The 17,827-nt window shown below is 37.2% G+C and overlaps 1 protein-coding gene across 1 annotated transcript in view; it reads left to right on the forward strand.

The window, feature by feature from the left end:
- LOC311070222 (adhesion G protein-coupled receptor A3-like) overlaps nucleotides 1-6,996 on the forward strand; it is a 117,769-nt gene extending 110,773 nt beyond the window's left edge. Inside the window, exons 14-15 of the mRNA XM_084093969.1 lie at nucleotides 2,829-2,924; nucleotides 5,577-6,996. Of these exons, the coding sequence (XP_083950095.1) occupies nucleotides 2,829-2,924; nucleotides 5,577-6,705 (1,225 nt within the window). The 3' untranslated portion in view covers nucleotides 6,706-6,996. The remainder of the gene's footprint in view (nucleotides 1-2,828; nucleotides 2,925-5,576) is intronic.
- The last annotated feature ends 10,831 nt before the right edge of the window (nucleotides 6,997-17,827 follow it).

The raw sequence follows: 17,827 nt of genomic DNA on the forward strand, positions 1-17,827 counted from the left end.
TATTCACTAATTAAATATGCACTAATTTGCATACACTTCCAAAACAGAAATCTGAACAGTCGATGAAGCCAGATTTAATATTCTTGTATTGTTTTGTTGACATTAGAGTTTTGGATATCTATTTTTATCACTCCATAAATAAGAAAATACTGTCAAAAACAGACGGAAAAAAATTGGGAATAAAATGTTCTATAAATCAGGTGAATGATATATATATATATATAAACAGACCTTCAGCATATACTGTAGATGTAAATAAAACTGTAAAGTTTGGTGTGTGTGAATCTGCTGAAGTGAAGATTTCTGACTTAAACTCACAGCTTTTAAAGATATATATTGTAACTGAAATCTACAGACGCGGATAGATAAATAAAATCTAAAATATACACTAAAATAGTGCAATAAAATAAACACTCAAATGTGTATTTTGGATGTTTTCGTTCCACTAGTCTGACATGTTATGGAAGAAATTAGACCAAACTGACAGGAGAAAACAGGGGTTTTACCTGAAGTGTCTTGCCTTAAAACATTTTAAATACTTCAGAAAGTTATTATAATAATACAGTAAAATCCATATTACGTGCTATTATGGTTCATATTCAGCTTGTTTCGGCCCATTAGTCAACAGATCCTTTTTAAACACTCCAGGTGTGTGTGATGAAGGTCGCAGCATCTTTAGTTTAACTGACAGACATTTAGCATGATTCAGTGTGTGTGAGTGTGTGTGTGTGTGTGTGTGTGTGTGTGTGTGTGTGTGTGTGTGTGTGTGTGTGTGGTATGCATGCGTGTGCATGTGCGTGTGTGTGTGTGGTATTGTGTGTGTGTGGTATGCGTGCGTGTGTGTGTGTGTGTGTATGGTATGTGTGTGTGTGTGGTATGCGTGTGTGTGTGTGTTTCTAAAGCAGATAATGTGCTGACACTGGTGTATCTTTGCTCGCTGGGACGATCTCATGTGATTGACTTTAATGCTGTGTGTCAAGGAGCCGATGGAGAGAAATCAATTTCACACACACACACAAACACACCCACACACACACACTCACTCCCACTCTCACACACACACACTGAATCACATCAGCACCGGCGTCCTATCAAGCGACCTTCCACCAGGTCATAGTCTTCCTCCATTTCTCAACGTCTTCGGTTGTGATTCATGAAGATGTGATTGTAAAGCTGAGCTCGAAGAGATGCATTATGGGAGAATCTGTCCTCGTTCACTTTTCACACAGTTATTGAAGTGAATTAACACTGAAGATGAACAATGTAGAGCTGAATTCAATTCACACACTCTAACACACACACACACACACACACTACCCCGACCCCTAAACCTACCCATCCAAGAAAACTTTCTGCATTTTTACATTTTCAAAAAAAATAAACATGTACACACAAACACACACACACACACACACACACTCTCTCTCACTCACTCTCTCACACACACTTTATCTCACTCACTCACTCACACACTCACTCACTCTCTCACACACACACACACACACACATAAACGTATATGTTAGATGCGATTAAAGTGTTACCGATATTATTGTGTAGATGAACTATAATCCTGGAGTCTCGAAGAGGTTGTGCTTTGAAACTCATGTTAGATGTCATGTTCTTCTGAGCGTGTGTGTGTGTGTGTGTGTGTGTGTGTGTGTGTGTGTGTGTGTGTGTGTGTGTGTGTGTGTCGCGTCTGAAGGAGGATCAGACTCTTTGGGTTTGTTTATATCTGATGATTGTTGTGCTTGAACTTCAGCGTCTTCGGTCTGTCATGTTGTAGCCCGGTGAATGTGGGCGGCGAACGACAGGGTGAGGAGATTGTGTCTGAAGAGGAGAAGAGGTCACACACTGCTTCTGTGTGTGTGTGTGTGTGTGTGTGTGTGTGTGTGTGTGTGTGTGGGTGTGGGTGTGTGTGTGTGTGTGTGTGTGTGTGCTGAATGATGGCGACATTAGGAGACATACGGTCCTGTGAGAGAAGCACCTAAACCGGGGTGTGACAGCACTTTAACACACACACACTCTCTCTCTCTCTCTCTCTCTCTCTCTCTCTCTCTCTCTCTGACTGAATGTAGTGAGACGGGTGTATAAAATGAGATCTAGATTCTAGAGTTTCATCTTAATACAGTTTTTCACCTTTTGAAGATGTATTTGCTCTTAAATAGTTTAAAAGGTGTTTTTATTTTATTAGGTGTCATGTTAACCAAACAGTTGCTGTAGTCTGAGAGATACAAAATGTTTGTTAAAATACAGTGAAAATCTGAATAAAAATATTCAAAGGCATGTTTTTCACACTTTTTCATTAAATAAACACATGGAAGATAAATATTTAATTACGTTCATTTATATGCATCAGTGTTATTTTATTAATTATTATATTTATTAATATTTTGAATTAGCTTTTGCTTTTATATTTCTGTTTCATTTTTAGTCATTTTATATTTTAAATCTTTTTTTATATTTCTGAATATTTAACTACAATATTTTAATTGTTCATTTTTATGCATCAGTGTTAATTGAGTTATTATTATTATTAATCATAATTTGAATTAACTTTGGCTTTTATATTTCAGTTTAATTTTTAGTCATTTTGTTATGTGGTTGTCATTTCTCCTTAGTTTTTGTTTAATATTTCTAAATATTTCTAAATATTTAATTACATTCATATAAATGCATCAGTGTTATTTCAGTAATTATTATTTTTATAGTTTATTAATGTGTGAATTAACTTTCGTTTCTACACTCTTCAGTGTTGAAATCAGACGCTGTGTTTTTAGCTTCAACATGACGAATGAGTGAATAGGAGTGTGTTTGTGTGTGTCTGCAGGTTTTATCTGATCAGTGGAGGAGTTCCCTTCATCATATGTGGGATCACAGCAGCGATCAGCATGGAGAACTACGGGAGTGGAGAGCAGACGCCGGTGTAAGTATAGAGGACTGAAGATATTTCACTGGAACTTGGTCTTCATTACATGTTTATCATGTTCAGTGTCAGTTGTATGTGTTAAAGTCAGCATGAAAGGGAAGTTGTCAAATCAAATCAAATCAAATCAAGTATATTTGTATAGCGCTTTTCACAATACAGATTGTATCAAAGCAGCTTCACAGTATTAAATTAAAATAAAATAATACAACAAGGTTTGTTTCTAGTGGAATTTATTGATTGATAGAATAAAAATTAAATATCCCCAAAATATCCCCAACTGAGCAAGCCAAAGGCAACAAAGTTGTGCTGGTCTTTTCTCCACTATTGTGTAGTATATCCCAGTGAAACACTTCTTTTAACGAGAACAAATGTGGGCGGGGCTTGATTTTGTCCATGGGGAATTGATTGGATGGTTGTGGTTTGCTATTGGCTGATCTCATGTGAGTGACAGGTTGCCCCGCCCACATCATCAGAGAGAGAAGAGAAGCTGCAAGAGGAACTTATTCTGATTCAAGATTATTAAAGCTACAATATGTAAATTTTTTTCACCACTAGAGGTCGCTTACCTCTTACAATAACAAAGGCGTAGGTTGATGACGCATAAGCGGAATTATGGAACTTGTCGTCGTGCCGATGGATCTAATAATGTTTATGGATGAGTGAATACATTGATGTTTTTAACATGACTGTGGTGTGAAGCAGGGCGCGAGTGCTAATGAGAGAGATCTCAGCGCCACACGCGAGTCCCGCGGATATAACGGAACGAGGACATTTCATTCTACCGAACTAACTTACCCACAAGTGCAGAAATAACACTCACACTGGTCAGTTTATTAGACGAATGAAACTTGTGAGGTAACACAGCGCTGTTCACTTGCTCTACACTATCATGCATTTGAGTGTGTTGAAAGTTATTTTGTTATTCTTTGTGTTAGTTTGTCTGTATGAGACTAGCAGTGAGCTATATCAACATTAGAATAACATACTGATCATATTAGAGATCCACGATATATTGGCCGATATATGCTAATTTTTTAGGTTATCGTTATCGGCCTGATAAGAAAATTTGTCCGATATATTAAAGCCGATAAATAATGTATTATTTCCTTCAGCTGAGACACTTTAGATGCGCACTGTTCACCATGATGGCTTTAAATTGCTTGAAATATGATTGGAATCACTTCAAATGAGGAAAATTCAGTTTTGTGCTGTGATATCGGCTTCATAAAATTGTGTTTTGGGCCATGGCTTTCAATGGTGAAACTTTTGTTTTTGCTCTCAAAAAGTATATACAAATTTGGATTTCGATTTGTCGGCCAATATATCGGTTATCGGCTTTCAAATATAAAGAATTATCGGTTATCGGTATCGGCCAAAATTTTCATATCGGTGCATCCCTAGATCATATTCTAACATTTCATCATGTTGAGCTATATAACATTGATTTGTTTTATGTACATTTGCTCACCTGTCTAATAAAGCACATGCAAGAGCGGCGTCTCTGTCGAGTCGAAGTTAGCCGCGGACGCTAGCTCTCGGCGTCTCGAAAACGCCATGCTGATATTGATCCTCGTATATAAATACGGCTATAAATGCTGTTTTCTTGATTTAAAAGCATATCTATAATGTGTTTAATAATTGTATTTTCATAATTTATTAATGATCAATTTATCATTTTTAAATGAAGTATTGCATTATTTACAAACCAGTTATTTAGGAGTTGTCAGTGATTCATAAGATCACTTAGAAAGTGTAAGTAAATGATTAATAAACTGTTTAAATAAATATTATTATTCAGACATATAGTAATAGTTATTATTATATGCATTTCTTCTGTACAGTAATTCATGATTAATTCAGGGAGTTATAAAGCGTTTAGTAGTGGTCAGTTCACTATTTTTGTGAGCTCATCTAAAGTGAGGACTAGTTATTCCTTGTAAAGCGTTTATAAAGGAGATTTAAAGGCTCACTGATCTTCTAAACAGAAAAAGGAAACAAACACACACAGTGATACAGAACATAAAAATATTTAACAGCCTTTAAATTTCCTTTATAAACGCTTTATAAGGCATAACTAGTCCTCACTTTAGATGAGCTCACAAAAATAGTGAACTGACCACTACTAAACGCTTTATAACTCCCTGAATTAATCATGAATTACAGTAGAAATACATGTTAATAAAGCATTTATTAACACACTAAGTAACTATTACTATATGTCTGAACAATAAGATGTATAAATGTACATTTAAATAATTTATTAATCATTTACTCACACTTTCTAAGTGATGTTATGAACCACTGACAACTCCTAAACAACTGGTGTGTAAATAATGCAATACTTCATTTAAAAATGATAAATTGATCATTAATAAAGTATGAAAATACAATTATTAAACACATTATAGATATGCTTTTAAATCAAGAATACAACATTTATAACTGTATTTATAAACTGCTTATTAATGCTTTATAAATGATGAATTAATTGCTTAACTAATGATTAATAGCGTGCAGTTATTATAAAGTGTTCCTCAAAAATCGTACATATTGGAGCTTTAAAACAATAATGATGTGCACCGATAAATCATTTGTAGTAAACACTGCAATATTGCATTAAAAATAAGCATTTTGATTTTGTGTTTGCAGTTGTTGGATGGCGTGGGAACCCAGTCTAGGAGCGTTTTACGGTCCGGTGGCCTTCATCCTCCTGGTGACCTGCGTCTACTTCATCTTCACCTTCATCCAGCTACGCAAACACCCGGAGAAGAAGTACGAGCTGAAGCCCGTGAGCGAGGAGCAGCAGAGGCTAGCCGACGTCCACCAGAACGAGCCGAGAGCCGAACCCGGTCAGTGTCACGGCGGATGCCCGGGTCTCATCAACCCCTCCACGCTAGCTAACGAACACTCGTTTAAAGCTCAGCTGAGGACGACGGCCTTCACGCTGTTTTTATTCCTCACCACGTGGACATTCGGTGCGCTCGCGGTCACACAGGGTCACTTTCTAGATATGATCTTCAGCTGCTTATACGGGGCGTTTTCCGTCACGCTCGGGTTATTCGTGCTAATTCACCATTGCGCGAAACGTGACGACGTGTGGCATTGCTGGTGCGCGTGTTGTCCGGGACGCCGCTTGAACGCTAACAACAAAGCGTGTCACGCGCACAAATCCAACGTGAACGGAGACATGCGACACTGCCATTCGGATTCAGTGTGTCCGGGGAAATCGATTCTGAGCCATTCGCATTGTGCGTGTCAGAATCACAATCACGTGACTTGCTTGACGCCGGTGTCGCCGTGTTGCGCCGCGCTTCAGCTCCTCGATGACGAAAACACGCCTCACGTGCTTCTCCACGCCGATCCCGAAGGATACCGCCCCGCCGTGCATCTGCACCGCTGCGTGAAGCCCGTCAGGACTAAAGCGAGACGCACACGAGAACTAGCTTTTCGGATTCCCTCGGATGGCGCTAGTGCTAGCGCGCATAGCTCGCGCGCTAACTCCCCGCACGACCACATCTGCCACCTCGCTCACGACTCCTGCCATCATCATCATCATCATCACGTGTGCTGCGCTAAAGACGAGCTCCTGAACGAGACGTTTCTGTGCGGCTGCGGGAAGACGGCGGAGGACGATCTGCATCACGCACACATCGAGCTTCACGCTCGCACACACTCGCTGGCCAATCAGAACGGGCTCCTCAAGGGGAACGCGCTGTACCCCCCCGACGGCACGGGGAATATACGCACCGGACCCTGGAGGAACGAAACTACCGTGTAGTTCCAGGGATCGCTCCCACTCTAGGATTTAAGAAAGGAACTTTTTTTTTTAGTACCATCACAAGTTTTGTTAGCGGTTTTCCTGCGTTGTTCGTTGTACAGGATGTTAGCGTCGGCTCCGCGGAACAACGGAAAACAGGGGCCTCGTTTATAAAGACGCGCAAAGAATGATCCTAAATGTGAACGTTTGCGGAAGTTATGACAGTTTACTAAGCTAAATGTTTTTGTTTATTTTTACATATGTAAATGTGTGTGTATTATGGAAGCTTGTTTCCGCCACAAAATAAAACATTTTAAAAGATAATTGCAACTTTTTATCTCACAATTGCGAGTTTACATCTCACAATTCTGACTTTATTTCTCAGAATTGCGAGATATAAAGTCAGAATTGCGTGATATAAAGTCAGAATTGCGAGATATAAAGTCCAATTCTAAGGAAAAAAAAGATTTTTTTTTTTTTATATCTCGCAATTGCGACTTTATTTCTCAGAATTGCGACTTTATTTCTCACAATTCTGACTTGATATATCGCAATTGTGAGAAAAAAAGTCAGAATTGTGAGATAAAAAGTCGCAATTATTATTATTTATTTATTATTCAGTGGCGGAAACAAGCTTCCATAGTGTATATATATATATATATATTTGAAATTATGAATAAGTACAATGATACTATATGAATTATTAATAAGTACAATGATACTAACTGTGATTATAGGACAGTTTATGAAATGTTCCTATAAACAATTTATAATGGTCCATATGCACACAAAAAAATCCTTAATTTTTTTAAATATATATTTTAGATTTTCACGTAAATGTATATGTACAAGAAGATTCTTATAAAGATTCATTTTTCAGGAAATAATTAATTCGCTATCACAAATCAGTTAAAAATGTTGCTCATTTGAGCATATACAGTGAGGAAAATAAGTATTTGAACACCCTGCTATTTTGCAAGTTCTCCCACTTGGATATCATGGAGGGGTCTGAAATTGTCATCGTAGGTGCATGTCCACTGTGAGAGACATAATCTAAAAAAAAAATCCAGAAATCACAATGTATGATTTTTTAATTATTTATTTGTATGATACAGCTGCAAATAAGTATTTGAACACCTGTCTATCAGCTAGAATTCTGACCCTCAAAGACCTGTTAGTCTGCCTTTAAAATGTCCACCTCCACTCCATTTATTATCCTAAATTAGATGCACCTGTTTGAGGTCGTTAGCTGCATAAAGACACCTGTCCACCCCATACAATCAGTAAGAATCCAACTACTAACATGGCCAAGACCAAAGAGCTGTCCAAAGACACTAGAGACAAAATTGTACACCTCCACAAGGCTGGAAAGGGCTACGGGGAAATTGCCAAGCAGCTTGGTGAAAAAAGGTCCACTGTTGGAGCAATCATTAGAAAATGGAAGAAGCTAAACATGACTGTCAATCTCCCTCGGACTGGGGCTCCATGCAAGATCTCACCTCGTGGGGTCTCAATGATCCTGAGAAAGGTGGGAAATCAGCCCAGAACTACACGGGAGGAGCTGGTCAATGACCTGAAAAGAGCTGGGACCACCGTTTCCAAGGTTACTGTTGGTAATACACCAAGACGTCATGGTTTGAAATCATGCATGGCACGGACGGTTCCCCTGCTTAAACCAGCACATGTCAAGGCCCGTCTTAAGTTTGCCAATGACCATTTGGATGATCCAGAGGAGTCATGGGAGAAAGTCATGTGGTCAGATGAGACCAAAATAGAACTTTTTGGTCATAATTCCACTAAACGTGTTTGGAGGAAGAAGAATGATGAGTACCATCCCAAGAACACCATCCCTACTGTGAAGCATGGGGGTGGTAGCATCATGCTTTGGGGGTGTTTTTCTGCACATGGGACAGGGCGACTGCACTGTATCAAGGAGAGGATGACCGGGGCCATGTATTGCGAGATTTTGGGGAACAACCTCCTTCCCTCAGTTAGAGCATTGAAGATGGGTCGAGGCTGGGTCTTCCAACATGACAATGACCCGAAGCACACAGCCAGGATAACCAAGGAGTGGCTCTGTAAGAAGCATATCAAGGTTCTGGCGTGGCCTAGCCAGTCTCCAGACCTAAACCCAATAGAGAATCTTTGGAGGGAGCTCAAACTCCGTGTTTCTCAGCGACAGCCCAGAAACCTGACTGATCTAGAGAAGATCTGTGTGGAGGAGTGGGCCAAAATCCCTCCTGCAGTGTGTGCAAACCTGGTGAAAAACTACAGGAAACGTTTGACCTCTGTAATTGCAAACAAAGGCTACTGTACCAAATATTAACATTGATTTCTAGCTGATAGACAGGTGTTCAAATACTTATTTGCAGCTGTATCATACAAATAAATAATTAAAAAATCATACATTGTGATTTCTGGATTTTTTTTTTAGATTATGTCTCTCACAGTGGACATGCACCTACGATGACAATTTCAGACCCCTCCATGATTTCCAAGTGGGAGAACTTGCAAAATAGCAGGGTGTTCAAATACTTATTTTCCTCACTGTATAATAATATAAATGCTTATTTATATTCCCTATTTTTTTACATACTTTTTAGATTTTCACATATGTATATATACATGTACATGTATGTGTAAAAAAATCGTATGAATATCATTTTTTCAGGAAATAATTATTTCTTAATTCGTTATTACAAATCAGTTAAAATGTTGCTCATTTGAGCATATATTAATATAAATGCTCATCATGATTGCCTATTTATCTGTACATTTTCATATTGTTGTATTGTTTTAATTACTGCTCAGTTTCTGCCTTCATAAATCCTGATTTGTTCCTCACTTTTGACATTTAAGCTCAACTCTGTGCGTTTGATAACGAGGCCCCTGGTTTCACTGCAGCATCAGAGTTGGTGCACATGTTCACACTGCAGTTTAATCCGGAGTCACTTCACTTATTGGAGTTTAATGTGGTTCTTACTTACAGAAGTGGCAAACAAATGTGTTTCTGTGCAGCCTGTACATGAACATTGTGTTCCAAGCTGGTGCATTTATCACTACAGGTAATGTGTGTGTGTGTGTGTGTGTGTGTGTGTGTGTGTGTGTGTGTGTGTGTGTGTGTGTGTGTGTGTGTGTGCGCGTGTGTGTGTGTGCGTGTGTGTGCAAACGCAACCAAGTTTATGTGATGAAAAGAAGCATTTCAAAGGATTTTGCCATATATTTATTTTCATAGATGTATTGAGAGTCCCTCGAATGTCTGAATCATTTCTGAGAAAAACATGAAAATTCACCAGCAATTTTAAAGCACTCATAGTCCATCAGCTCAACATGTTTAATATATACTGTGAATATCAACTAGCGAAAACTTAGTAATACACAAACGAGTCCTGCTTCTGTCTTTCTTCTGTTCTGCCGGTGAAATTTGCGACGTAATCAGACGAAGCTTCGCTCCAGATCCTAGTGAGCTGCCTATCTAGACAGCATTTTAAGGGAACCTAAACATAAGGCAACATCGTATGTATACTGTACATCATAGAAAATGCCTCCAAGATGACGAACGAAATGTAGATTCTAACTTTTTCTTTCAAGACTAAAAAGTATTGATGTAAAACACTCTATTGTCCCCATTATGTGTGTGTGATGTGTGTTTTTATGATTATTACAGTACTGTGTCTGCTTAGAAACTTGCTAATTCAGACTCTATTTTGTGAAAAATATTTAGGCTTAAATTTAAGATTTATCTATTTGAATTGCATATAAAATTTCCATGCATTTGGATTTACACAGTTTTAACATGAACTAATAAACTTGATGTGATGCATATTTGTCAGATTTCTGTAATAGAGCTAATAAACTGAATGTGTTTTAAATGCACAATAACCAGGTTTATATATTTATCATCAATAAATCCAAATTTGTTTCAATCTCATACATCGTAACTATCTGAAGATCGCTTGTTACACAGCCAATCATATTTTAACCATCTTTTTATCTGAAGAAATGTAATTGTTTTCACAATGTACAGATTTATTCTGATTCTAAGCCATTAAATTAATGCATTTTGAAATATGATCATTTAATAAAAGCAAGATGCAGATATTTCGTAATAAACTATGCCATGTTTTTTTTAAATCTGACCTGTTTTATTAATGCATGACTGACAAATATGAATCACATTAAGTTTATTAGTTCGTTAAATCTGTGGGAAACACTTTGCTTAAAGCTTTTATGTATAATGCATTATAAAGGTATTCATAATGTATGCTATAATGCATCTAATTGTAACCAAAGTTAAAGTGCATTATAATATTTGCAGATTCCTTGTCAAATATGAAATTGGTTTTAACGCATTATACTTTCTAAAGGCGTATTCAATTAATAGATAAGTATAACTGTGGTTCCTATTATTCATGAGATTATGCAATGCATTATAAGGTGCAATAAAAGGCATAATTAATGCATTAAAAAATGTTGATGATGCATGATATATAAAGGCTTTAAGTAAAGAGTTGTCAAATGTGTATAATCCAAATTTCATATGCAATTCAAATACATAAATGTTGAGTTTCTGAGTCCGATCCGTCACGTGTGAAGTGGCTCACTGGGTTCTGGAGCGTCTCTAGTTGTTCTATTACAGATCTGTGCCGATTCTTTACGGTTTCTATGGTGAATCACTGTTCTGTCGTCATGGAGACGTTGTTTGTGCAAGAACATCATCATTGTGGTACTAGAAGGAAAAATGACAATAATCTGATGCTTGTGTTTCATTGGTGAACAGTCGTGTCTGCTGAACATCACAGACTGAGGAAGAGAAACTGCTGGATCATTCATTCACACGCTCTCTTCATCATCTGATGTCTGTCGAGAACATATCCTGGTCATGTTTCTATGGAAGCGTGTTTCCGCTGATGAATCAATCATAAATAATACAAATAATTGAGACATTTTTTTCCTCAATTCTGACTTTTTTCTAGTAATTGCAAGATTCTATCACAAAATTCGGTAATTTTTTCCCCACAATTCTAACTTTTTTTCACGCAATTCTGACTTTTGTCCCACACTTCTGCCGTTTTATCTCACAATTCTTTTATCTCACAATTCACAATTCTGACTTTTTTTTTTTTTTCATAATTGCGAGTTTCTCAAAATTCTAATATTTTTCTCATTGTGAGTTTATATCTCAAAATTCAGACTTTTTTCCTCAATTCTGACTTTTTTTCTAGGATTTGCGGGTTTTATCTCAAAATTCGGACTTTTTTCCTCACAATTCTGACTGTTTCCCCTGCAATTTTAACTTTTTTTTTATAGTGAAGTGAGTTTATATCACAATTCTGAGAAAAAAAAAGTCAATTGTAGAATATAAACTCACAATTGCAATAAAGTCAGAATTGTAAAAGATATAAAGTCAGTTTTAATTTTGAGATAGTCGCAATTACCTTTTTAAATTTTTATTCCATGGCGGAAACAAGCTTCTATATATTTCCCCCCAAAATCAAAAGAAAAAAATCAATAAAGTTATTATATTAGCCTACATTAAAAATATTTTTAAAAAATTATATTAGAAAATTATATTTTCATTAAATAAAATTAAGCCTATTTTAGGACTATTTTAAGATGTATTCCTTTTATTTATTATTATTTATTTTTATTTTTTGCATTGTGATGGGAAATGTTTTTAACTGCCATGACATTACTTTTTCTTTATGAATTTAAATGTGACCTGGACATGTCAGTTGTTTGTTTGTTTGAGATTTTCCAATTTACTTTTAAATTTGATTTTCAGATGGAAAGGTTTCCTCTTGAGGAAGAGCAACAGGTTTGGCAGTATTTAATGCACCGCTTGACAGAAAAGCATAAAAGAGGGTTTAATTTCACGCGTTCCTGTTTCCATGCACCACAGATTGAGATAATAAATATTGAGAGATATTTAAATGAAGAGATGTGTGTGTATGTGGAAGGTTTTTCTGCTGGTTTATTGCTCAGTATCTGAGTTCATGCGTTTGATTTGTACAGTATGTTTGTTGTTTTAATGCATTTGTCCATCTTTGTTACTGCAGGATTGTGGATTTACACTGTGAGATTTGCTGGAGAGAGTTCAGAAGCTGCTGTAATGACAGACAAACTACAATTATAACTCAATCCTGTAGAACTGTATGTCTGCACTCCTTTTATTCTTAATACTTCAGATGTTTGACTTTAAACAGCAGATTTTTACAAAAAACACTCAGTCTTGCCTCAAATATCAAATTATTCAGTGCAAGAGGTTGCACTCTCTTAAAGTTAGAGTTTATGTCTATGCATTTCCAAAAAATGTCCAATATTTCATCAGCTGAACGTGATTTCTCTGTCCCGTAAGCTTCATTTTCATATCCTTCACATTAAACATGCCATCTGCTGAATAATGTCCATAATTAAGAGTTAAATTATGCTCTGTGATGTCGAACTTGTGGCCAGAATAGAGTTTGATTTGCTCTGAAGCAAGAAAATCATCCATATCTATAATTAAGCAGCGTAACTGTGTCATATTTTTGTGGAGACCGTGATACACTATCATTCAAAAGTTTGAGATTAATAAATAAATACATAAATAAGGAATGTGATAAATTGATCAAAAGTGACAGTTAAGATATTTGTTACATGTAAAACAAATATTTCACAATTTTTACTGTTTTTTAAATAAATAAATGCTTGTGTTTTTTTGAACAGAAAATACTTCTTTCATTAAAAAAAAATCATTAAATCAAACTTTTGACTTTTGTGTATTCACAAAAACATTAGAATTTCAGATTTTAAAGGGTTTTTCAGCCCAAAAGTGTATTTTAATCCGGTTTGTGGAGATGCAAATGAAAGATGTGATGGAGGAGAAAGCAAATAACGACTTGCATTTCGTGTGAGTAACTGATGATGGACATGAATCAGCATAAATGTATTTTCCACCATATAATGCAGGTATTCAGTTGTGTGTGTGTGTGTGTGTTTTCAGACTCGCTCCAGGAGATCGTGCTCACGTGTCGTTCTCTGATCGTCTCAAATCTCGCTCTGTTTGACAGGCGTGAAATCCCTGAATACAAAACCCCAGAATAGATCAATCTCCTGCCAAAAACAAACTTTTCCAGGCAGATATACAGGGAGAGTGTGTGTGTGTGTGTGTGTGTGTGTGTGTGTGGTGTCTCTCCGAGTCAGTGTTGTGTGTAATTAGCTCTTATTTAATTAAAAAGGTCTAAAGGTTGGACTGTGAGGAAGAGTTTAGAGCCGCTGGTTCACATGATGAAGATCTCGAGTCCACACCGTGTTCATCAGTGCGATATAAACCCGTACGTCTAAAGATTGATCAATCTTTAATGCAGAGCTTTATTATCATTTCATTCTCGGGTTTAGTTACAGGCACTTTCCACAAATAGGGTATAAATAGGTATGTCCTTTTTATTTTATTCATTTAAATATATTTATTTAATGCAATTTCATTATTTGTTTTAGTCCAATAGGCTATTCATTGCTGTCATTTTATTTTATTTTTTATAAATTTAATTAAATTTTATGATTGGTTTTAGTCCACAAATAGGGTATCAATTAGTGTCCTTTTGTTTTATTTTTTATTAATTTAATTTAATTTCATGATTGGTTTTAGTCCACAAATAGAGTATAAATTAGTCTTTTTAATATTTATATATTTTATTTCATTTCATTATTTTAGTCCACAAATAGGGTAAAAGTGAGTGTCATTTTATTTTTAACATTTTTATTTTGTATTTATTTAATTCAACTTCATTATTGGTTTTTGTTATGGGCATTTTCCACAAATAGGGTATACATTTAATTAATTTGTTCGTTCATTCATTCATTCATTCAAATTCCCTGTTCTGGAGAGAAAGTGATTTGATATAGGCTATTAATTGAACTATTATCCAACAAAATTTGAATAGCATGAAATCCCCTTAAAATGATGATTTTTGCCTGTCCCGACTCACTGGTCTCGTCTTTCTCGATTGAAATCATGCAACGGCAACATTTTAACACTCTGAGTTGACCTCAAATGAATTAATTTTTGTAAAAATATTTATTTAATACATAAACCACATAAATCAGGTACTGTAATAAAAAACACTTTTTTTAAAGTGCATTTTACAAGAAAATTTTATTTCAGTTTTACTATTTAAAAAATTAATGTTTAATTCAATGTGTTGCCATTTGTTTGTGATTATCTGTGAAATTGAATCGCAATCTGGGTGAATTATTGCTTCAAAGTAAATCCAGCATGTGAAGATTAAGGCAATTTTTTTATTTTGCATAAAAAAAATGTAAAAAAAGATTCGACTGTCACAGTTGGGTTGAAAAAAGAGACAATTAAAGGATAATAAATGGAGCAGTTTCACATTTATTTTACAGAGAACTCAGGAAACAAGAACAGAACAACCGAACATACAGTAATGTGAAGAGATCAGACACAGAACTGAACAAAACACAGGGTTTGAATACACAGACCAAACTCAATAAATGAACAGCAGGTGTGCAGATGAATCAAACAATGAGTAACCACGGAAACTAACGGAAAACTCTTTTAATGAAGCGCTGTAAACGTGGATCTGTGATGGAGGAGGTCAAACGATGGCGCTATATTGGAGACGACTGCTGAGGACACATTCATAATCAAGAGTCTCCGTCCTTTATGTGACATTAGCTTATGAAACGAGTGTACATATTCCTGTGAACATATCCATTATCTGTCTCGCATCCACACGCCGCCTGACTGTCCTGATAATGAACACGTAACGTACAGTAAACGTGATTAACGTGCTAATTCTGCCCTTGACATGCGCTCTGTTCTCGGGAGAAAACGGATGGATTGAAGGTGACAGAAGAGCGATAGAGAGATTGTGACGCAGCAAAACACACACTGATCTGATTTAAAACACACTCGAGGGGTGAAAGACATCAGAGCATCTCACAGACGCTTCAGTCGCGCGGAGAAACATCAGCTCGTGTTCCAGCACAAATATAGAGACGTTCTTAAATCAGGAGAAACTTGTTTTCCCTCTGAATCATGGTGATTTTCCTGACCCCACTGGCAGAGGTTTGTTTTAAACTTGAACACGTCATTCTGATGCGTTTTTCAGAGAGCAAGACTTCATATCTTCAGTGATTCTGCTTCTTCTCCAGTAAATGTGTCTTGATTTAAGAATGTTTAGATATTAATGCTGGAAAACAGGACAGAAACACTGAGCATTTTTTGCAGTGTGTTGGACTTTCCTGTGAGCAACAGAATTCCAGTTCAAATTCGGGGTCGGGTTAGTGTGTGTGTGTGTGTGTGTGTGTGATGGGTAGGTATAGGGTTAGGGTGTGTGTGATTGGTAGGTTTAGGGGTAGGGTGTGTGTGTGTGTGTGTGTGTGTGATGGGTAGGTATAGGGTTAGGGTGTGTGTGATTGGTAGGTTTAGGGGTCGGGTTAGTGTGTGTGTGTGTGTGTGTGTGTGTGTGTGTGTGTGATGGGTAGGTATAGGGTTAGGGTGTGTGTGATTGGTAGGTTTAGGGGTAGGGTGTGTATGTGTGTGTGTGTGTGTGTGTGTGTGTGTGTGATGGGTAGGTATAGGGTTAGGGTGTGTGTGATTGGTAGGTTTAGGGGTAGGGTGTGTATGTGTGTGTGTGTGTGTGATGGGTAGTTTAAGGGGTCGGGTTACTGTGTGTGTGTGTGTGTGTGTGTGTGTGTGTGTGTGATGGGTAGGTATAGGGTTAGGGTGTGTGTGATTCGTAGGTTTAGTTTAGGGGTAGTGTGTGTGTGTGTGTGTGTGTGTGTGATGGGTAGTTTAAGGGGTCGGGTTACTGTGTGTGTGTGTGTGTGATGGGTAGGTTTAGGGGTCGGGTTAGTGTGTGTGTGTGTGTGTGTGTGTGTGTGATGGGTAGGTTTAGGGGTCGGGTTAGTCAGTGTGTGTGTGTGTGTGTGTGATGGGTAGGTTTAGGGGTCGGGTTAGTGTGTGTGTGTGTGTGTGTGTGTGTGTGTGTCTGATGAGGTTTAGGGGTCGGGTTAGTGTGTGTGTGTGTGTGATAGGTAGGTTTAGGGGTCGGGTTAGTGTGTGTGTGATGGGTAGGTTTAGGGGTAGGGTTTTTGTGTGTGTGTGTGTGTGTGTGTGTGTGATGGGTAGGTTTAGGGGTCGGGTTAGTGCGTGTGTGTGTGTGTGTGTGTGTGTGTGAGAGAGAGAGCGAGAGAGTGTGTGTGTGAGTTTGTGTGATTGATTGTGTGTGTGTGTGTGTGTGTGTGTGTGTGTGTGTGTGTACAGGTTTGGCTATACTTGTGAAGGCTTATAAATCGTCCCAAACATGTTTATTAACACCTGGTGTTTTGCACACGTTTCAGTGAGGGTCAGTTTAGGGGTCAGGGGTCAGGGGTCAGAGGTCGGGTTAGGCCATAAAACATGTAATTAACCTGATATAAAATCTATAAAAAAAGTCACAATAAAAATGCAATGTTCTCACTAATAAAGTGAAACGTGTGTGAGAGAGAGTGTGTGTGTGAGAGAGTGTGTTTGCTGGGGTTTCTAAGGACGCCAATAATGAACATGATCTGGTTTTGTAATATCTTTACATTCATGAAGAATAATAATCTTTTCCCATTTTAACCAGAAGGCGAAATCTGATGAAAACACAGATACAAATCATTAATGTGCTTTAAAGTTGACGCGACTCGAGTGTGTGTGTGTGTGTGTTGTGCTGCGAGCTATTGTGCAGACAAACATAACACTCGTATTTCATTTACAGAAACATAATCATCCAGTTTCCATTGTTTTCTACTGTGTTCTGATTTATAGAAACTAATCAAATCAGTTTTTCTGATCAGCCGTTGCCACTCCACATGAATTATACTTCACTAGTTTATTAGCAGCTCATTAATCATTAATTATGTGTCTTGTCCAGTTAGTGAGGCTGGTCTCACATGACTCAGATTATATTGAATATGTGATGTGGAAATACTCTTATGAAAAGTGGAAATGTTGCATTGATGTCTCAGTGTTTTCTGAGTGATTCAGTGATTCTCCTCAGTGTTGTTCTGCCATCTAGTGGCGGATTCACTCAATAGACTCTTGATAAACCTTGATAAACACAGTTTACATGACAGCACTTGATCTACTAGATGAAGTATGACACCTCAC

This window comes from Abramis brama (assembly GCF_963993115.1).
Source record: "Abramis brama genome assembly, chromosome: 19".
NCBI lineage: Eukaryota > Metazoa > Chordata > Actinopteri > Cypriniformes > Leuciscidae > Abramis > Abramis brama.